Source organism: Myotis daubentonii, chromosome 11, assembly GCF_963259705.1.
Source record: "Myotis daubentonii chromosome 11, mMyoDau2.1, whole genome shotgun sequence".
Lineage (NCBI taxonomy): Eukaryota > Metazoa > Chordata > Mammalia > Chiroptera > Vespertilionidae > Myotis > Myotis daubentonii.
In genome coordinates, this window is record NC_081850.1 from 49,625,213 (window position 1) to 49,647,728 (window position 22,516).

A 22,516-nucleotide genomic window follows, 5' to 3' on the forward strand; every position below is an offset into this window, starting at 1 on the left:
ACACCGGACTGTATCCTCACTGCATTTTTAAAGCTTCTTAACAAACTGACTGAAGTCATAAACTCCAGGTGCACCCAGGAGACACCATTTTAGACAAAAGAGCTGTTCAGTTACATCTTTTACAACAGGTAGAGGTGTGCCATATCAGGAAACACTTAACACTGGTAAATTAAGCATTTTTTTTACAAATTTTTCTCAATGTGTGTTCAGATGTTGGATTTCTATAATATTTCCGCAAATATTCTATAAACCAATAATCTGAACTGGTTAGAAAGGATGACGAAATGAATACAGTATTTAATATCGTTTTTATTTGTTTAATTTGGTAAATGTAGAATGTAATGGTTTCAAGGCAAACTCTGGATTATTCAGTCACAGCTCAACAGTTAACATGATTCAGAAGAACAGTCTTATCTTCAATATCTACCCACCCTCCCTACACAGACACATCTATAGACATCCATGTACATATATATTAGTTCTCAAAAGCTCAGGATTCTCAACAACTCTAGAATTTAGATTTTATATTCTCACACACTCCAGAATTATCCAGCTGATGCAGGATATCACCATGAGGAGATAAAAATTCATGCAATGATACTCAGGGTTTCCTTTAAAAACATAAATCCAATACTTGATGATTCAATGCTGTATAAAGTGCATTGAATAGCTAAAATAAAACAAGTGCCAATTTTATCATGAATTAATAATATATTTATTGTCTTGAAACCAAACAGGCCCAAGTTTCTTTTTATCTTTATGAGTCAGCTCTCTATAAACTCATTTCTTCCAAACTTCTCATGTAATAAAAATCAAGATAGCTCATTTCTTCTTTGCATTTACAAGAGACAGCAGAGGGCTCACGGTAGGTATGTTCTGGATGAATCAGAGTCAGAAAGTACTTCTTCTTGAGTAGAAGTTTCATAATCTGCACTTTCAGCTAATTCAATATCTAACTCATCATTACTCTCGGCACTGTAATCAACTTCTTCGAGGAATCGAGGTTCATCTTCATCCAAAACGTAAGTGGTGGGGCTGCAGCCAAAGCACACAGAACATACAAGGCTTCATTAGGTTTTAAGGTTCTAGTATAAGATTATTTGAACACACTGGAGTCACTCGGATTTCAATGTAATAAACCTGGTTGGGCCAACTTTAAAAATGTTATCCAAATGAGCAAATTAAGAGATTTATAATGGTTAAAACCTCCTTACACTAAAAACAAAGGGTGAAATGCTAATTTTTAATTATATTACAAGAGTGTCATATACATCCTACAATTAGAGAGCAACAAAAAACAATAGACTCTCATTAGATTACTTCTTTGAAGAGTTTTTTCTATAAAACAAGCAACAGATAATTTCAGTAGGCTTTATAAGAAACTGTGGGTAGCCCTGCCCAGTGTGGCTCAGTTGGTTGGGGTGTCGTTCTGCGCACCGGGAGATTGCCAGTTCGATTCCCAGCCAAGGGTACGTGCCCGGGTTGCACGCTCAGTCCCCAGTGAGAGTCAGCTGGTCGATGTTGCACTCTCACATCGATGTTTCTTTCTCTCCCTCTCCCTTCCTCTCTCTCTAAAAATCAAGAAAGTAAAAAAAAAAAAGAGAGAAGAAACTGGGTATTTAATTGGTTCCTCCAGTAATGCACTGACATCACTTCAAAGTCTGTAAAGTGATTATTAGCCATAAAAACATATATCCATCCTCAGTTTCTATTGGTCAAGAATAAAAATTAAAAACAAGTGAACATTCCATATTCATATTACTTACTTTCCCTGGGGACACAGAATAATATATTTGCTTAAAAGCACTAAGTGCTTCTACATATTTCATCAGGTACATTGTTTGGGATTAAGACAATCTTTCCACTAGGGTATATATTATTTTCTCTTCAATAAAATAGCAGTATTCTTATTTTCCTCATTTGAGAGATTACACACACACATACACAGACACACTATCAACAAAACACTACAGCAGCATTTCAATGTCCCCATTTTGTGACCCAAACTATCTTAATTTCATATAGATGTATGTTCATTTATATCCCACCTGCTTCCAAACGGATTTCGCATCCCTGGTGCAATTAAAAGCTACAAAATCAGACAATAAAAAGGGAACAATAATCTGTTAAAATAAGCAGAGAAGCAGATGTCATTAGACCCCTAAAATGAAAGAATTCGTGTAACTGAATATCAAATTCGGTCCAGATAGCTGCAAGTTTGGGCAAGAAAAACAAGTGAATGGATTATAAGGTTCCAATTTTCTGAGAGGAGAAAGCAAACTCATCTGGTAAGAATATCCTTTTTCCTAGAATTTTTTTTTAATTAAATCTTTATTGTTCAGATAATTACATTTGTTCCTCTTTTTTCCCCCGATAGCTCCCCTCCACCTGCTTCCCACCCCGCCCTCTGCCCTCACCCCCCCCCCACTGTCCACATCCATAGGTGCACAATTTTTGTCCAGTCTCTTCCCACATCCCCCTCACCCCTTTCCCCCCCAAGAATAGTCAGTCCACTCCCTTTCTATGTCCCTGATTCTATTATAATCACCAGTTTATTCTGTACATCAGATTACTTATTCACTTGATTCTTAGATTCACTTGTTGATAGATGTGTATTTGTTGTTCATAATTTGTATCTTTACCTTTTTCTTCCTCTTCCTCTTCTTAAAGGATACCTTTCAGCATTTCATATAATACTGGTTTGGTGGTGATGAACTCCTTTAGCTTCTCCTTACCTATGAAGCTCTTTATCTGACCTTCAATTTTGAATGATAGTTTTGCTGGATAAAGTAATCTTGGTTGTAGGTTCTTGGTATTCATCACTTTGAATATTTCTTGCCACTCCCTTCTGGCCTGCATGGTTTCTGTTGAGAAATCAGCTGACAGTCGTATGGGTACTCCCTTGTAGGTAACTGACTGTCTTTCTCTTGCTGCTTTTAAGAGTCTCTCTTTGTCTTTTGCTCTTGGCATTTTAATTATGATGTGTCTTGGTGTGGTCCTCTTTGAATTCCTTTTGTTTAGGGTTCTCTGCGCTTCCTGGACTTGTAAGTCTATTTCTTTCACCAAGTGGGGGAAGTTTTCTGTCATTATTTCTTCAAATAGGTTTTCAAAATCTTGCTCTCTCTCTTCTTCTGGCACCCCTATAATTCGGATGTTGGTACACTTGAAGCTGTCCCAGAGGCTCCTTACACTATCTTCGTATTTTTGGATTCTTTTTTTGTTTTGCTTTTCCGGTTGGGTGTTTTTTGCTTCTTCGTATTTCAAATCGTTGACTTATTCTTGCGATCCTCTAGTCTGCTGTTGGAACTCTGCATAATATCCTTTATTTCAGTCAGTGTATGCTTAATTTCTAGTTGGTCCTTTTTCATACCCTCGATGGTCTCACTAGATTTCTTGAGGATCTCACTACATTTATCGGCAGTCTCACCCATCTTTTTGAGGGTCTTACTAAATTTGTCGGCGGTTTCTAGAAAGTTCTTGAAAAACCTTAAAAGTGTGGTTTTGAACTCTATATCCAGTCGTTTGCTTTCCTCCATTTCTGTCATTTGTGACCTGTTTCTTTGTCTCCGCATTTTTTATGCTTCCCTGTGTTGGTAGAGTGGTTTTCTGTGCTAGGTGTCCTATAGGGCCCAGTGGCTCAGCCTCCCCAATTACCTGAGGTGGACACTCTTGGTGCACCCCCTTGTGGGCTTTGTGCACAGTCTTGTTGTAGTTAAGCCTTGATTGTTGTAGGTATCACTGGGAGGAATTGACCTCCAGGCCAATTGGCTGTGAGAATCAGCTGTGTCTGCAGTGGGAGAACTTCTGTGCTGAAGACACCCTTCTGGGGCAAGACTTGCTTCAGTGGGGCTTTGGTGCTCACTGAGTCTGCCCCCTGAGTGTGTGTCCCTTATGGATCTGAGGAGTTGTAATCTGGATGGTCCCACTCTGACCACTGGATACACTGGCTCTTGGATCTAAGGAGGTGCTAATTTAGCCTCTGGCTGAGGCTACCCAGCAGGAGCTACGATGAGATCTGCAGATTCCCCTTCCTTTTTGGGGGTTTGGAGGTGCCCAGATGAGGCCCAGCTGTGAAGCAATGCAAGCTGCTGTGGGGCCTTGGGCCTTCTCTTGCAAGTTCTGGGTCTGTCTGGCCCAGCTGCAATTTGTTAGGTAATTTTCAGATTGCAAAGGGCCAGGGCATTCATATACAAAAGCCTCTGCCACAGCCTGGGTGGGGCGGGGTCTCAAGGAATCAATAAGGCGGAGCAAGCAGCTATGGCTGATCCTCAGCCCTGCCCTAAGGGGCCCCACGTCCCAGTGTCCCGGTAACTGCTGCAAGCACCTCTGAGGGAAAGCCACCCTCAAGTTCCGAGTTCTGTCTGCTGCCAGACAGTCCAGTTTCTCCCCATAGGAATCCTGGGTCCCCAGAGACTTCCTGGAACTGGAGTTCAGAGCAGTCGGGAGCTTGTGACTCCCTCCCGATTCAAAAAGACAGCCGCGTCCTCAGGTGCCAGCCCCTTTCCACACACACTCGAGCCTCCCTACCTCTGCACTTTACTTCCACAGCTCCTCTGAGTCTCGGTGTGCTTTTCTCTTTCCTTCTAGTTGTAGAATTTCCACTCAGCCAGCCTTCCTGTAGTTCTGGTTGTCTGTTTTGTCTTTTCGTTGTATTTTTGAAGTTGTTGTGGGAGGCAGCAATTTCCGGTGTTTACCTATGCGGCCATCTTGGTTTCTCCAATTTTTTTTAATTTTGTTCATTACATAAGAGAAAATAATATATTACAAAACCATCTTGACCTGATATATAGCAAACTACCTCTTACTATGATGGAGTAGTCCTGATAAACCAAGCTGATGGCCAGGAGGTTTATGGGAGAATTTACAACAGAACTCACACTCATAAAAACAAGTGTGCAGCTTTCAATTATGCATCTAAAATATTTCTCATGACTCTGTTATATCTTTAGGGGGAAAAGTTAGATTAAAAGAAAAAATTATTTGCCTTTCAAAATGATTATTCTCTTTCTTTTGAAAAACTAATTCATTCCTCTGCTTAACTTTGTTATTTCAAATTTACAGGATGTCTCAGGTGATTCTTAGCATAAATAGAAGGCTAGCTGAAGCAAAGGAGGGGGGAAGAGTGAGGAGAGAAAGCAAGAAAAGACCAATCTCTTGCCACATACTTGTTTGTTTTCTCCCTGGACACTGTCATAATATGAAATGATCATCCTTATGCCCAGAGCGGACCAGTTTCATCCTCCTATTCCACTCTGGTAACCCATACTGGTCCTGATGGTTCATCTGCAGATCTAACAAAATCATGTTCCTAGCCTGCTGCTGAAGTATACAGAGTACCTCCAGCAATGGTGATGGGGCTGGGCCCTCATTGCTAACTTATGTACTGGGAGGTGGAGGGTGAGCAGTAGAGGGGAGGAGGGGAGGAGCGATCAGATCTAGGTTTAAGGAACTGGAGGAATACTGAGAGAGAAGAAAGGGAAGGAAGATTAAACCCCTCACTCCACGGAAAGCAGTCTTCTTACTGCTCTTCCAGCTGCCACTTTCCAGTCCGTTTTTTCTAGGTCTCTCTGCTGTGCTGACTGTGGGGGAAATTCTGACTCTCCTCTGTCTCTTCTCAATGCTGATCAAGTGCTCTTCACTCCTTGTGTAAGCCTCAAAAGTAGGTGCTCATAACAATGCTCTAACTCAGTGGTTCTCAACCTTCCTAATGCTGCAACCCTTTAATACAGTTCCTCATGTTGTGGTGACCCCCAACCATAAAATTATTTTCGTTGCTACTTCATAACTGTAATTTTGCTACTGTTATGAATCGTAATGTAAATATCTGATATGCAGGATGTATTTTCATTGTTACACATTGAACATAATTAAACCATAATGATTAATCACAAAAACAATATGTAATTATATATGTGTTTTCCGATGGTCTTAGGCGACCCCTGTGAAAGGGTCATTCGACCCCCAAAGGGGTCATGACCCACAGGTTGAGAACCGCTGCTGTAACTGCTCTTTCTTCTATGCATGCCCTCTCTGAGTGACTTCATGTATTTTAATTTACATTCTGATCATTTCCAAATCCAAATGTCTAGCCCCAGCTTCTGCCTTGAATTTTCCCTGTGTATGCCTGGACTTGCTAGTATAGTCACATGTCTATCTCACAGGCACCTTGTGAATGTGGCACGTTCAACTGATGTGGCATGTTCATTGTTCTCCCCACCAAGTCAGCTCCTCTTGCGTTTTCTCAGTATCATTCACTGAGTCATAAAACCAGAATTCTCAGTAAGCAAGTCTTGCCAATGACTGTCCAGACCACACCTTACCGAACACTTTACAGATCTTCACTTACAGGGCACTGTTTCCTCTGCTTAGGACATACTTCCCATCTTCCTTCTCACCATTCACATTTCTTTCAAACCGCAACTTGTGCTCATCTTTACATGTCTTCCTTTCTTAAAGCCCAGCTTGGGATAAGAGCCCTTTCTTTTTATTCCCTTTGCACCCTGCACAAACATTCCACCTGATCACTACTCAGATGCAGTTGAAACCATCTACCTGTGGGGGCCTGTGTTCTCAGTACTAAGTCATAAGCATTTTAAAGTCAGAAACTGTGACTTACCCATCTTAGTACCACCTGGCAGCTCCCAGAAGTGCCTGACACATTGCAGGCCCTAAACAAATGTCCACTGCATCATCTATGAGGAGCCACAAGGTCTGCAAGATCAGTGACTTTCACATCACCCTCTCCCACTGATTTCACTTTAGTAAAAAAATTAAGGCACAAGACCAATCACAACAATTCAGTTTCACTTTTATTAATAATTACAACATACGTTTTAAACACTTTACAATTTAGGAAGTACCTTCACACACATTATCACACAATAACTATCACTTAGAGAAAGATTTTAAGGTAATTTGCCCTAGGGTTATAAAATAATTAATCCCTTTCCATTAGTAGATAGGAATTCAAATATTATTTCAATCATAAAAAATGTCTAATCAACATTTAATTCTTTCCCATTGCTGTAATTTTGGTTTTCCACCACTATTTCCTCACATCCCTCATTTTCTTCATGTAAGTTTACTCCTTTTTCCCTGTTCTTGCTTCATCCCCCAACAGCTGTCCTAGACACACCTGCCTTAACAGCCTTCTACCCCGGATTTTAATTCTTAGTGTAAAGATGACAAAGTCAGAAACAATTCAATATGGAACATTTCATTCTAAAGGAGAATAGCATTTTAGTCTAAATACAAATCCTCCTTGTGCTGCTTCAAGAAAAATACAAAACCTTCACCCAAAGGGCCTTCTCACAGATGAAGGCAGTAAAATTCTCCGCTGCATGGTGTCATCATGATGCAGAAAAGGTTTATAATTGCAACTATTTCTAAAACAGGAAAAAACTGTGCTTCATTCAGATTCAAAGTTTTAAAGCTATCTTCATATTAAGCTGTTAATAAGCACTGCACAAAATTAAACCTAAGGAATTCACCATCTTCCTCAAACGAATACCCGTCTACTTCCATTAGAGCTGACTGGCCATCCGAGACAGCAGGATGTAGATCTTCAGCTCTGTTACCTATACAAGCATGAGAGAAACAAAACACTGTATATGGAGTCAGAAATTCTCTTGTGCCTCTTCTCTTCTACTAACCAGCCGCGTCTTAAGCAAGTCTCTCTCTCCAAGCACCCGTTTTTCTCACACGTGAAGCCAAGATAACAATATCAGCCCTATGACCTCACAAAGTTGTTTGCCTCAAATTAGGTAGTAAATATGAAAGCATTTGTGAACTCTTAAGCTGTACAAATATAAAATGTTATTATGACATTAATAAAACCTACCTTGTTAAAGAAAAGAGTAAATCAATCCTTTCTCAATTCCTAAAGAGCCCACACAAAGAGCTGCCCCAGGTCAATAGGACTAAAAATACTACCTTATCTTTGTAACTCGAATCCCTCCTTAATCTCATGTTGGGCTACAATTTTGAGACTAACCTACCTATTTTAAAACAGCACAATAAAGATATCCTGGAGTAGAATTTCATGCACAAACAATTCCATGGCCCAAAGTCTCAGCAATTTGTGACTTGCTGATTGTATCTTTGGGATGAAATGTCAGGTCTAATGTGGCAGAATATATCTATGCACATAAATATTAGAGAATATTTTACTTATATAATTTGATTCCTAGCTTATAAGAGATATAGCATCTCCTAAATATCACAAAGTGAATAAAATCATCCATAGAAAATACAAGGAACAACTCTGTCCATCTTAAGTGATAGACATATAAGGATACATGTAAGTACTTGCACACACTTGCACATGCACATACAAACACTCAGACTTAGTGTACAGAATATCTAACAAGAGAATGTTACCTATTTGGAGGGGGAAGCTAATTTACACATACTTTGTTGGAAAGTATAACTAAACTGTCCTTTCGAAACAGTAATTAACTAATAAACTCCAACTTACTTTACTATTGTTCTAATAACATTCCTTAGACACAATGGAGGACTAAATGATTAAATTCTCACATAACACAGGAGAGCTTCAAAAACTGAAGCCACTCCTTTTCAATTACTTGGAAGACACAAGATATAATGAAAGTACAGGGGAATTCTGGAGTTAGACCTGGATGCATTCCTGGTTCTGTTGGGAATTACTAGATGGATGACCATGGGTAAATTCATCTCTGAGCCTGTTTTCACACACATTCAAAGGGATTACAATACCAGCTGTCTCTGATCATTCTCAATAAAACACTAAAATCTCGGAGATAATAATCAAACTTAACAAATTCAGAATGGCACACATGTGTTGGGAGTCCCACTCTGGGCTGAGTGATTTGCTGCGAAGACTTCAGGATTCAGCACACACTTAAGACTTATACAGTGAAAGGATACAAAGCAAAATCAATCAAGGGAAAGGGTGCTTGGGGCAAAGTCCATAGGCAACCAAGGTCAGGCAAGGGCAGCTGCTAAGAGGTAGGGAAGTCCAAAGAGCTTTCAGCAATTTCAAAGAATTGCATGCAAAAAACGGGAGTTCAGGGCTGCCAAGCTTCCTGAAAGAAGGGAGTTGCACAGATGTGACCCCAACAGTTTTCCCCTAATGGCACTTGACAAATTTTTAAAATACATAATACACAAAGCTGAGAAACAGAGCAGAAAGCAGCAAAACAAATGAAACAGAAAATAAACACAAAATTTTTGGCAGAACCGCAGTACTGAGGAAAGAAGTCTTAGGCCTTCAATTTCGACCTCTGGAGGGGAAGGGCTGAACCAAGGATCAAACAGGTTTCACAGGTTTTGCAAATCCACCTCAAGTCAGCTAAGTCCCACACTGGAGTGGAGCCATGTGCCCTACTCTATAGCCTACTAAAGGATAGAATGAATCCTCTTTGAAGGAGTATGTATTCTTCCTTATTCTGATATACGGTCTTTTTATATTAAAGTCTCAAATAGATACTTATGTGAGAAGAATAACTTTTCTTCCAAGAGGCTACTAAAAATAAAACACACAAATATCTATAAAATATACAGTCAGCAAACTCCTTGTATAGCTAAATCTTAGAGATTAGAAATTACTAGTTTGATACCTATCTGGATCTCAATGATAAGGAGCATTTCCTTCTCTTATTATAAGCCTCAAAGCTTTCATTATAATCTAATCTGGCCTGGGGTCCTGGAAGTGCTCATATAAATCCCAAACTTATTTTTCTAGATGACTTTCATCTCCTCTGTATCTGTGAGTACAATAGCATTTCATTGACTCAGCACAAAAACACTATTGGTTCACTTGTACTTATAAACCACTATGATTTCAAGTGGACTGGAAGTGTGATATGATCTTCAACTATGTGGCATGATTTATCTGCCTAGAAAATATCCCAACAGCAAGTATAGCTGTAAGAATTTCCTACGTGGTAGCAATACATGACTAAGAAATGCAAACCAGGCTCAACTATGTGCATCACAGCTATTAACTAGAAAGATCTTTTAAGATTGGCTTGATTAAATGGTAAACTTCACATAAAGATAAAGCACATTAATACCAGTAAGCTTTACTACAGAGCTATGTATCAGATATTACTGTTAACATGTGGCCCCAAGTCATCTATATTGACAGAGACCCTTAACTTAAGTCAGGCTCCTCTGAGTCCTCTTGAGAAGTAGGCCCTGACCGTGGGCTGTGTCCTTAGTCCAGTGGCTCTGCCTTCTTAGTCCAGTTTCAGCAAGAATCCTGCTCAGTCAGTTTATCGTAAATCCCTCTCCCTCAACATCAAATCACCCTGGCCTGATTTCAGCAAAAATTCTGTCAAGTCCGATTAGCCAACATCTCCCACAGCCCCGATGTTTCAATCCAACAACCCCCACTCTCCTCCTTGGCTATAAGCCTCCACTTTTCCTTACTTGTTCAGAGTTGAGTCCAATCTCTCTCCTCTCCTGCAAAACCTCATGTAGCAGTCCTCCTGAACAAAGCCTGGTTCCCATTCCTCAAAAAGTGTCATGAATAATTTTTTCTTTAACAATACTAATTTAACTTTCTCAGGAAAAAAGTTCCTACATATGTATAAACACTAGCTTCACATAAAGAAAGTGTAGATAATATAGAGTTTAATATTTCATCCTAGTGTTAATAGTCTGTAGCAATCAATATCTTTATTACTACTTTGTAATAACTTCAAGGCAGTCTCTTATAATGACAGGGTCAGTACAGCCTTTAAACAAGGGACATAATGATGTTAACTGGCCCACCGACCTGTACTTACTCCCTATACCTTATCAGCAAGGTACTCTACCTTTATCACAACATACCAAATTAGGTTTTTAAAAATTTTAATACAAAATAGGAGTAAAACTAAGCATATGTCAAAGGCATTCTCTAGCTTAAGTTCTATTTATTTTACTAGTTGTATTAGGAACAATTTCTCATCAAATTTTCTAATGTTCATGCTGTCTGCATAAAAAGGGATTAAGTACTAATACATGCTTCAACATGGCTGCTGTGCTGGCAGCCATCAGCCTGGCTTGTGGCTGAGCAGAGGTCCCCTTGTGGGAGCACACTGACCACCAGGGCGCAGCTCCTGCATTGAAGGATGAACCTCGAAACAAGCAAGGTGAAAGAAGCCAGACACAACAGGTCACCCATTGTATTATTCCATTTATTTAAAATATCCAGAATAGGTAAATCCACAGAGACAGAAAGCAGGCTAGTGGTTGCCAGGGGCCAGATATGACTGCTTAATGCGTATGAGGGTCTCCTTTGGGGGGTGGGGGGGAATAAAAAGTTTTGGAATTATGTAGAGGTGACAGGTGGTTGTACAAAATTGTGAACGTACTAAAACGCCATTTTATTGTTCACTTTAAAATGGTTAATTTTATGCTATGTGAATTTTATCTCAATTTTTAAAAAAAAGAAGTTCAAATACTGTTTTATTGTAAGACAGCAATTAGGCTTCATTTCAACATGGGCACATTTTGTATTATGATAAAACACTATACAAAATTTGGTATTTTTCAACTTCACTTTTCTATAATGTTTTAAACATACTCAAATTTCAAATACTTCTTCCATATGCCCAATATACTAAAATTTAGTCATCAATGCAAAATCCTAATGAGAAATATTGTTAAACTAGAGGCCAATGCACAAAAAGTTGTGCACTCGGGGGGGGGGGTGGTCCCTCAGCCCGGCCTGTGCCCTCTCGCAGTCTGAGACCCCTCAGGGGATGTCCACCTGCTGGCTTAGGCCTGCTCCCCAGGGGATCGGGCCTAAGCTGGCAGTCAGACATCCCTCTGGCAGCCCGGGAGCCCTCCGGGGATGTCCACTTGCCAGTGGGGAGCAGGCCTAAGCTGCAGTCAGACATCCTTAGCGCTGCTGAGGAGGCGGGAGAGGCTCCCGCCACCACTGCTGTGCTGGCAGCCATCAGCCTGGCTTGTGGCTGAGCAGAGGTCCCCTTGTGGGAGCACACTGACCACCAGGGCGCAGCTCCTGCATTGAGTGTCTGCCCCCTGGTGGTCAGTGTGTGTCATAGTGACCAGTCATTCCCAGTGGTTCTGCTATTAGGATCAATTTGCATATTACCCTTTTATTATATAGGATTATATAGGATAGAGGCCTGGTGCACAGGTGGGTGCCGGCTGGTTTGCCCTGAAGGGTGTCCCAGATCAGGGTGGGGGTCCTGCTGGGGTGCCTGGCCAGCCTGGTTGAGGGGCTGCTGGCTGTTTGCAGGCTGGCCACGGCCTCTGGCGACCCAAGCTCCCAGCCCCTCCTTCTTTTATTTTTTTCAGCGCCTCCTTGAGAGGAGGGAAGCAGGTATCTGGGATTTATTTATTTTCTATAATTGAAACTTTGTAGCCTTGAGCGGAGCCCAGGGCCAGCCAGAGCAGGGGGGCATCATGGGGGGCAACCCAAGCCCCCTGCTCGCTCCAGCTCTGTGGCCACCTCCATCTTAGTTGGGTTAATTTGCATACTCGCTCCTGATTGGCTGGTGGGCATGGCTTGTGGGTGTAGCAGAGTGGTGGAGTGATGGTTAATTTTCATGTTTCTCTTTTATTAGTGTAGATGTTTTATTGGTTCTCAAATTCTTTAAATGAGTGGTACTGAGAAAACTACTTAATAGTTCAGGTGACATGTAAAATAACACTTTTGCTAAGTACAAAAGGATTAAGGAAAAAAAGTCTAAATCCTTCCTAATTAACTACAACTAATAACTGAAAAGATAAATTTCACATCAGATAAGACCCAGCCTAAGAAAGCATGGGTGAATTAAAAGTTTTAAAAAAAGCCCAAACACAGCACAGAGAGACAAAGAGCAGAAACTTATTAATGAGAGTAAGACACAGAAGATCTATGAAAAGGTCAAACTTAAATGTAAATGGAGTCCCAGAAAGGACATAATGGGGCAGAATCAATGTTTGAAGAGAAAATGGCTAAGAATTCCCCTAAATTGATGGAAGATATCCAGCCACAGATTTAAGAAACCTTGTAAAACCCAGGCAAAATAAATAAAATACTAAGTAAAACCCCTACATACCAAAAACTAAGAGAAATTCATAAAAGCAACTTAGCCTTAAAAGACAGATTACATTCAAAGGGCAACAATCAGACGGGTACCTCACTTGACAACTTAATAGCGGAAGACCAATGACAACAGAATGGCTCTTCAATGAAGGACAGTGTCACCTATCCAGCAAAAACATCCCTCAAAACTGAAGATGAAGACTTAATAGTATTCTTTGAACAAACGAAAAATTGCTTCAGATAAAATCTGAAATGTAGAAATAAGTGAAGAGGAAAGAGTGGAAGAGGGCAGTAAATGTATGAAGAAATCCAAAGGCTGCATAAAACAGTAATAATGTCTGTAAAGTTTAAAATATTAATAGTATACTCATAAAATATTTGACAACAGCAGCACATATATTGAGAGGGAGTTAACATGTTCTAAGGATCCTATATTGTCCAAGAAAAGATAAAAGTACAAATCTGTATTGACTCTGATAAACTGAGAATGTGTGAATACCAAGTATCCATTAAAAAAATTGAGAGGAGCCAAAACCGGTTTGGCTCAGTGGATGGAGCGTCGGCCTGCGGACTGAAAGGTCCCAGGTTCGATTCCGGTCAGGGGCATGTACCTGGGTTGCGGGCACATCCCCAGTGGGAGATGTGCAGGAGGCAGCTGATTGATGTTTCTCTCTCATCGATGTTTCTGACTCTCTATCTCTCTCCCTTTCTCTCTGTAAAAAATCAATAAAATATATTTTTTAAAAAAAATTGAGAGGATAAAATCAATATAAACCTGAAATCAATCTAAAATCTATCAATCAAAAAAAGGCAAAACAAACAAAAACTACAGGGCAAGTGAAACAAATAGCAAACAAAAAGATGGTAGAGTTAAGTCTAAATGTGTCAATAATTATAATAAATGTAAATGAACTAAATATTTCAGTTAAAATATGACTGTCAGATTAAAATTTATAAAAACAACTATGTTCTAATTATGAGACATTTTTAAATATAAAGAGGCAGAGGTTAAAAACAAACATTAAATAAAAAGAAAGTTAGTTATAGCTTATATACATAGTAATACCAACATGGTTTAAGAATCTGTGAGCTTTTTAATATAAAGTCTTACATTCAGAGGTTTCAAGATTTCTAAGTAAAATAATTTTACAGATCAGTTTTTAAGCTTTATTAAACTTGTAATTAGTTTTTATATTTCCATTGTTATTTATAAAAGTAAATTATATTTACTGAATGAAGCATTGTAGATATACTTAAGAGAATAACTGAAAACTTAGCTATACATATAAAAGTCAAGAGATTGGAACACTAGAACAACCGCTTGCTTTGAGCGCACTACGGCCCTGATCCCCCCACCCCCGCACCTGGATCAGGGGCAGGGCTGGCCAGCTGACCACCGGTGGCCCCTCCCCCTGGCCAGCCTGGCCCCGATCAGGGCGGGCCGGCCAGACCCCACCTGTGCACGAATTTGTGCACCGGGCCTCTAGTTTTTCATAATTATCATAGATTAAAATGCAGTATTTTTCAGCCTTAAAAAAGAAGGAAACCTGGCCAGTGTGGCTTAGTTGGTTGGGCGTCATCCCATACACAGAAAGGTTGCTGGTTCAATTTCCTGTCAGGGCACATGCGTGGGTTGCAGGCTTGATCCCTGGTAGGGGGCGTGCAGGAGGCAGTCAATTGATATTATGCTCTCACATTGATATTTCTCTCTTCTCCCTTCCTTTCTCTCTAAAAATCAATAAATTATTCTTTTTTTAAAAAGGAAGTATTTTAATTTGCTACAACATGGATGAACCTAGATGACATTATGCTAAGTGAAATGAGCCAAAAAATATATATATATTGCATGGTGTAACTTCAATGTGAAACCTAAAAGAAAGGAAAAAAATGGAACTCATAGAAACAGAGTAGAAAAGTGGTTGCCAGGGGATGGGGGTGAGGAAATAGGGAGAGGTTGGTGAAAGGATATAAACTTTCAGTTGTAAGATGAATAAGGTCTGAGGAAGTGATGGTGACTATAGTTGATAACACTAGATTGTATAATTGAAATTTGCTAAGAGAGTAGAACTTAAGTATTCACACACACACACACACACACAGATAAATGTGTACAGTAATGGATGGATATGTTCATAACTCAATATGGGAAATCTTTTCACAATGTATACATATATCAAATCATCACATTGCATACTTCAAATATCTTATAAATTTATTTGTGAATTATACCTCAACATAGCTAGGGTAGGGGGAGAATAAATGAAATAACTTCAAAGGAGGCTTCTACACATCAGTGAGAACAACTAACAATCTCTATATTAGCTTCCGTTATTGTTTAGCAGACACTTTCAAGGGTAGAAAATTCAGGTGATCACTCCGTCAACTATCACAGTGAACGAAGTTCTAACTGATGTTTTACTATACTTAAACTGCTAAGTTGATATATATAATAGAGCATGGTAATAATTAAATCTGATGACAAGTCAATATCTAACAACAAAAATTAAGGTTCTGAATAATGACAGTATTTTTACTCATCTACATCAAACTATAAAATGCTAAGGTCTAATATTATGATTAAGAACTATGATACTGAATTGTTTCTGATCCTATAGCTGATCAAATTTTATATACATTGAATTTTAGGAACCAAAATTTACCTATTTAGAAGAATATTTGGCAGACACGGTTCAAGTTTCAAAGGCATACTAAATTATCTATTTCTGGTATATGTAACCAGAAGATTATATGATTGGAAAATTATATGAGGTGTGTAGATAACAACAAAATAGACTTCCTTTTAAAGTATGAATCCTAATTCTAAAGCCCTCTTAATTTAAATATTACCTGATATACATACTGGTTTCCACACTGCTTTTTTGGGAGGTTAAAGGTAAATCATTAAGAACACTAAAACCAGCATTCAAAATATAAGAATATTTCATTAAAATTTCATCTAAAAATCAGTATTAAAGAATCAAGAATATTATTACAACTTGGAATAAATATTAATTGTGTAAACTTAATTATAGTAATCTTAAAAATGTTCTTAACTGTCAAAATCTCTGTGCCTTTTCTATGCTTCACTGATTTAATGAAGTCTAATAGAATACTACAAGGTAACAACAGAATAAACAAGTGTGCCTTACCTAGTTACTTTGCAGCTTGATTCAATCAAGTCATTTTCAAAGTCAAGCAGGCTGGAAGGCAGACTATATTCCAATGGGGATGTCAGTCTTTTCAAACGCAATAGACCAACACAAAATTTTGCTCCCATCTCTTCCAATTCTCGAGTACCAATCTGTAAGCCCTGAATATAAAGCAATATTATATGTGTAACTATGATGTTTGCTATCCTCTGGATGTATCTCATTAAAATTACATAAAAGGAATTTATAATTACATTAGTAAGATTAGAAGATTAATATTTTGTATGGACCTAGGACTCAACAAACAGAATGTCTTAGCAATATCAGATATTCTAAGTAATAAAGAAAACTGTCTTTAAAAATCATTTCTGAACTATTCTTATTCATCAAATGCAAACTATTTTCACTAATACACTGGGAAGAAAAAAATACATAAACATTTTGTGCTTATGTTACTCTTAGAGTTCATGTGTGAAAATAGATTTTTACAAAATCTCGCTAATATTTCTTGTGATCCACTACTCTGGATGTCAATGTTGAAATATTATAGTGTTAAAATCAAGGCTCCAATTTGTATACTTGAACATTATAGGTACTTTTATTGTATGATAAACAAATAAAAGAAAGGTAGCTATGTCAAAAAAGAAACAAACAAATCTAAGCCAATGAAGTATTAGTAAAATAAGTTCCTATATTCCATGTCAATTAAAAATGCCCATTTCAAATTTTCTCTAAAGCAAAGAGAAAATTTCAGCACAACCCCCATACCCTTTATACACAAGAGTTTTCAACTAACAATGTACGATTTACTGGAAGTTAAATGTAACCATGTAAAAGGATAAAAATGGAGTGTAAATCAAGATTTTGCTTATCATGTAATTTTCGATAAAAATAAATCTCTAAAATAAGTGAAATTCTTATACCAATAAAAGCTGGATGTATAGATGAGAGCTGACATAATTTAGAGAGACAGTACTGTAAAACAACTTTTCAATGACAGGACTAAAGGCACAGGCTAAGTGAAGAAAATAAATTGTAAAAACTATTACTTAACCTACATGCCTTTATAATAATGACTGATTAATTGATTGATTATTTAAAGAGTTTAGACATCTTAATTTAAGAGCTTTAGAAAGGTTATGCCTATTTCTGAATTAATTCATAGGAAAATAACATTGACAGCCTAAAATACAGTAATATAAGAACATTCTCAGGGTGAAGAAATCTTTTTTAAAAAATATAATTAGACTCACACAACTTAACCTACCCAATAAAGAGGTAATATGCAAATTGACCATCACTCCAACACACAAGATGGCCGCTCCCATGTGGTCAAAGATGGCCGGCAGAGGAGGGCAGTTGTGGGCAATCAGGCCAGCAGGGGAGGGCAGTTGGGGGGACAAGGCCTGCAGGGGAGGGCAGTTGGGAGGGACAAGGCCAGCAGGGGAGTGCAGTTGGGGGGACAAGGCCAGCAGGGGAGGGCAGTTGGGAGGGACAAGGCCTGCAGGGGAGGGCAGTTGGGAGGGACAAGGCCTGCAGGGGAGGGCACTTGTGGGGGGACTAGGCCGTCAGGGGAGGGCAGTTAGGCATTGATCAGGCTGGCAGGCAGAAGCAGTTAGGAGGTAATCAAGCAGGCAGGCAGGTGAGCAGTTGGGTGCCAGCAGTCCTGGATTGTGAGAGGGATGTCTGACTGGGTCCCAGATTGGAGAGGGTGCAGGCTGGGCTGAGGGACACACACACACACACACACACACACACACACACACACACACACTGTGCACAGATTTCATGCACCAGGCCTCTAGTTAGCTAATATTAATAAGTGTGAAAAGTATAATTATATGCATGTGTGGGGATGGAGGTAGATGGGAATTTTGTACTTTCCACTCAATTTTTCAGTGAATCTGAAACTATTCTAAAAAACAATGTTTATTAATCAAAAAAAGGAAAAAACTAAAAAGAAGTGTATGTTATGATCAAAGAATTGAATTTCAGACATAAAAAAAATTGGCTTAGTGAAACACACTCCTCTCCAAGGACTTTGAATGTCCTCGGCAGAGTTGTCCACTAAAGCAAAGATTGGGGGACAAGAGTTTGGGGGCTGGAATGGTGCTCAAGCTCCATTTTCTCTCTCATCACCATCATGTCTTTGGCAAACTACAAGTCACTGTTTTACAATATTTGGAGAGAATTCAAAAGTTATTATTACACTTTGGAAGAATACGGTGTTCAACCTAAAACAGAAGCACTGAGATGTCATTAAGTTCTATTCTACCAGGCCCCACAAGCTTGAAGTTGGTTGCAAAACCTACCTAATCTTCTTCCAGCTTGTTACAGACTGAAAGTCATTACTTTGGCTCTCTCTCCTCTTAAACATTCTGACATCAACTGTCATATGCTTATATTTTTAATACTAACCAACTGGAAGATTTTTAGCTCTTTCAAAACATAAAATTATAACCATTGTTATGTGAGGTAACTATTAGATTCAGTTCCCTCTTGCCCTACGTCAAAAACAAAACGAAACAAAACAAAACAGGACACTTAAGAAATCTTTCTGTGCCAAGGCAAGAAAGATGTTCAGATTTGCTGTTGCATGTATAAAGTCCAATTCATTGTCCATTAAGTTCTCGATATTTAAATTTTTTAAGTTCAAAATCACCTAATATTTTATTAGTCTTAAGTTTCAAAAGCAGAGTTTAAACTCAGGTTGTTTCCAAAAAAAGTGTATGGCACTACAGAAAAGTAGTCTTAGTAAAGAAAAATATTTAGTGAAGGGATATGCATTTACAAATCAGACACAAGAGGGGGTCAGTGGAGGGGAAAGTGGGAAATCTGAAATACTTTCAACAATAAAATATATATTTTAAAAACTTTATAAATAAGTGTAATGTGTTTATTTCTAAGTGCATAAAAATATATTTATATCCAACAAATTAAAATGATATAAAAATTTGATTAATAATGTTTACTTGCACAACTCATTATAAATTATTAATCAGTATTTATATGTGTACCACGTTTTCTTAAAAAGTATGAATATAAATATACTCAAGATTTTGTGAGAACCCAAAGCAAACTATTTAGTTCAAAGAAATTTTTTAAATGTTTAAGACTGCATACAATTCAATTTCATCATTACAAATTACATATAACTCAGTATATCATATATATCATGGAATATATACTTGAAAACCTTTGGATTATACATATGAAAAAAAGTCTTCAAATATTATTTTAAGGCTAGAAGTACTGAAATGTTTTACCTTATATTTCCCCTGATCACAGCCACACAAAGTACTCTCCATGGTATAGCTTCTTTGCACTCCGATCTCCCTCCAAACTACAACACGCGCTGTGGATTCTTTAGATTTTTCCACTACAAAGCTACAGCTACTCATGCAAAATGCTGGGGCAATATGGCTCAGTATCTTAGGCAAAGTCTGCAAAGATAAGAATGATAAAATAGAATATTTCAAGAAATTTTTTAACTTAAAATTTTTCTAAGTTTTTAATCTTTAAAAATGTTCATGAAAGCACAGTGACTAAAGCAGGGTCATGCAGATCTTCTTGCTATACAAAACATCAAAATAATTCTCTTACTAATTTAGAATTTTCTGCTTTCCCAGGAAAATAGTCAGAAAATAGAATGGAAGAAAGCATCACATTTACTAGTATATAGCAACCAGTAAGTGCAATAAAACTATGTAAGAAAAACCATGAAGAAAACATGTTTTAAAAAATGAAAAAACTTTAGTCATGAAAGATGGCTTGACTAATTAAGACATTTGCCACTGTAGCCCTAGCTGGTTTTCTCAGTCGTTAGAGCATCAGCCTGCGTACTGAAGGGTTTTGCGTTCAATTCCCAGTCAAGGGCATGTACCTTGGTTGAAGGGCGTGTGGGAGGCAACAGATGTGTTATCTCTCTCCCATTGATGTTCTTCTCTCTCTCTCTCTCTCTCTCTCTCTCCATATCCATATATATATATCTTCCTCCCTTCCATTCTCTCTAAAAATCAATGGAAAAAATATCCTCTGGTGAAGGTTAACAACAACCAAAAAAGATTTGCTGCTGTAAATGTCAATCATTCCAAATTAATCAATAAAACTAAGACAATCACAATCAAAATGCCCACAACATTTATAGCAACTTAAAATCATTCTGAAGTTTACCTGAAAGTGTAAATATGGGAATACCCCCTAAGAAATTCTGAAAGAAAAGGCAATAACTGGAGAAATAACCCAGCAGATATTAACCTAAATTATATGCCTAAGGTTAAGTTAAATTGTGATATTGGTGCAGGAATAGATTTATCTCTAGAAAGAAAATATTCAAAATTAGAACCAAAGGTATCTGTTAAAGTTACTACAGTTACTAGAGAAAAGACTGATCACTCACTAATGCTGACACCACTGGATAGCCACTGACAAAAACAAGCTCCAGTCACTAATTTTCATTAAATTAACTTCTAATTAGATTGAAATTTTAAATGTAAAATTTTAAAATAAAACTAAAAACAGTAAACACAGAACCATACTTTTAAATCTTGGAATGAGAAAAGTTTTTCTAAAGCTTAAAATTCAGAAACCATTTTTTAAGAATTCGACAAATATGATAAAAGTTTTAAATTACTATATATCACAAAAAAAATGTACTACACTTGTAATCACATAGTTTAAAAACAATAACTAGGTGGCCAGCACAAAAGTAAACAGAGAATATGCAAAAAGGCTATTTTGAAAAAGAGAGAGAGATCATACTTGGTCAAACATATGACAAAATACTCATCCTAAAAATTAGAGATTCGCAAATTAAAAGCATGAGGTATTTTTTTAACCTGGCAAAAATAATAGTATTATGTAATAAGGGTGTGGAGAAATAGCACTATCATTCATTATATTGGGGAACATCAATTTGTATAATCTTTATGAAGAACAATTTGACATACTAATCAAATGACCACCAACTGGATAAATAAATTTTGGCACATCCATACAACAAGAACAAAAGCACACAACGGAAATCTTGTGGAATTGTCAGAAAGACTGACACAGATCTCCATGTGAGGACCAGGAAAAATGGCCAACAAACACGTGAAAAAACAAGTAGCTGTGGAGCACTGAAAAACAGACACAAACTTCATATACTCTAGGTGTAATCTATGAATTAATGTGCTCAGAATAGCAAAACTGCTTAATTAATAACTGTGAGATGACTATCACTTACTACTGTGAATTCCTCGATTGTTTCCATTTTTTATATAACTCTAACATTTTATTTATTAGGAAAAGGGGAATGGAGAGAAGCAAAAAGAAAATGTACTTCGAGCTTGCAAATTAACCTAGGGTGCTTGTCTAGGCATAAATGTAGGAGGAGAATGAAAGCACACAGGGCTTGAAGCAGTAAGATCTCGTGTCCGTCCTTGGCAAAACTCAAAACACACCCAGGCATGTGGGAAAATGGTATGCCACAGATGGCTTTATAAAACCGGTCAAGGAAGGATGTACTGTTTAATCAATGATTATACATGAAACTAAATAGGTCCCCACATCTCAGATCAAATGAATTCCAGATAAACATCTACATGTAAAAAGCAAAAACATTTGGAAGAAACATTTAAAATGAAAAATTTGAAACCCTAATAGCAAAATGGCAACATGAACAGAATCTGAGTAGTTTATATGTTAAATAATTTTCTGTAGTTGTATGCAGGGTTGCATCTCAAAAATTCCTGATTTATCTGTCATAATTACCCTGTATCCCACATCTTCCACAACATCACAGGAACTTGCATTATTATTGGTATGCCACACTGTCTCCTTGATGCTGCAGCCATACATAAATACATTCTTCTTTCGGGAGTGGCCATGATAATCACAATAAACCTTGAAAAGATTATGTTTTAAGAATTAAAAACCTTCAAATTCATATATTGCCAAGTAAATCTAGTTACTATAAAGCCAATAAACAGGTCTGTGTGCCTTGATCCTTTTACTGTAACTGAATCACCATTTAACAAGTAGAGTCAATAAAAGTAGAAATATCTAGTTTTGGAAAGAAATCTATGATTACTAGGAATGGTTAGAAAGTCCTTTGCAAGATCTGCATCAAACCACAAATTCCACTCTTATATATCTTCTATGTGCCATTATAAAAAAATAATAAATTCAATTATAGGTCAAATCTGTATCTGTAATCATCACTGCCCAAAGGGCTGTTAAAATATTTATCTAATTTAAAAACACATGAAAATGGTCTCATGAAAACACTATAAAAAGAGTGTGGTATAAGCCTTGACCCATGTGAGCCCTGGCCAGTATGAGTTGGTTGGAGCACGGT

The 22,516-nt window shown here is 37.8% G+C and overlaps 1 protein-coding gene across 15 annotated transcripts in view; it reads right to left on the reverse strand.

Annotated features, from left to right (window-relative positions):
• Positions 1-291: 291 nt before the first annotated feature.
• AGTPBP1 (ATP/GTP binding carboxypeptidase 1) overlaps positions 292-22,516 on the reverse strand; it is a 107,672-nt gene continuing 85,447 nt past the window's right edge. For 13 of the 15 annotated variants that reach the window (XM_059657076.1, XM_059657070.1, XM_059657081.1 and 10 more), the window contains 4 exons: positions 21,931-22,062; positions 19,443-19,619; positions 16,177-16,337; positions 292-1,035 (listed from right to left, as the gene is read on the reverse strand). In XM_059657076.1, coding sequence (XP_059513059.1) covers positions 861-1,035; positions 16,177-16,337; positions 19,443-19,619; positions 21,931-22,062 — 645 coding nt within the window. In that variant the 3' untranslated portion in view covers positions 292-860. Of the gene's footprint in view, positions 1,036-6,796; positions 7,578-16,176; positions 16,338-19,442; positions 19,620-21,930; positions 22,063-22,516 lie in introns of those variants that run through there. The other 2 variants (XM_059657078.1, XM_059657082.1) reach the window with 2 other exon arrangements.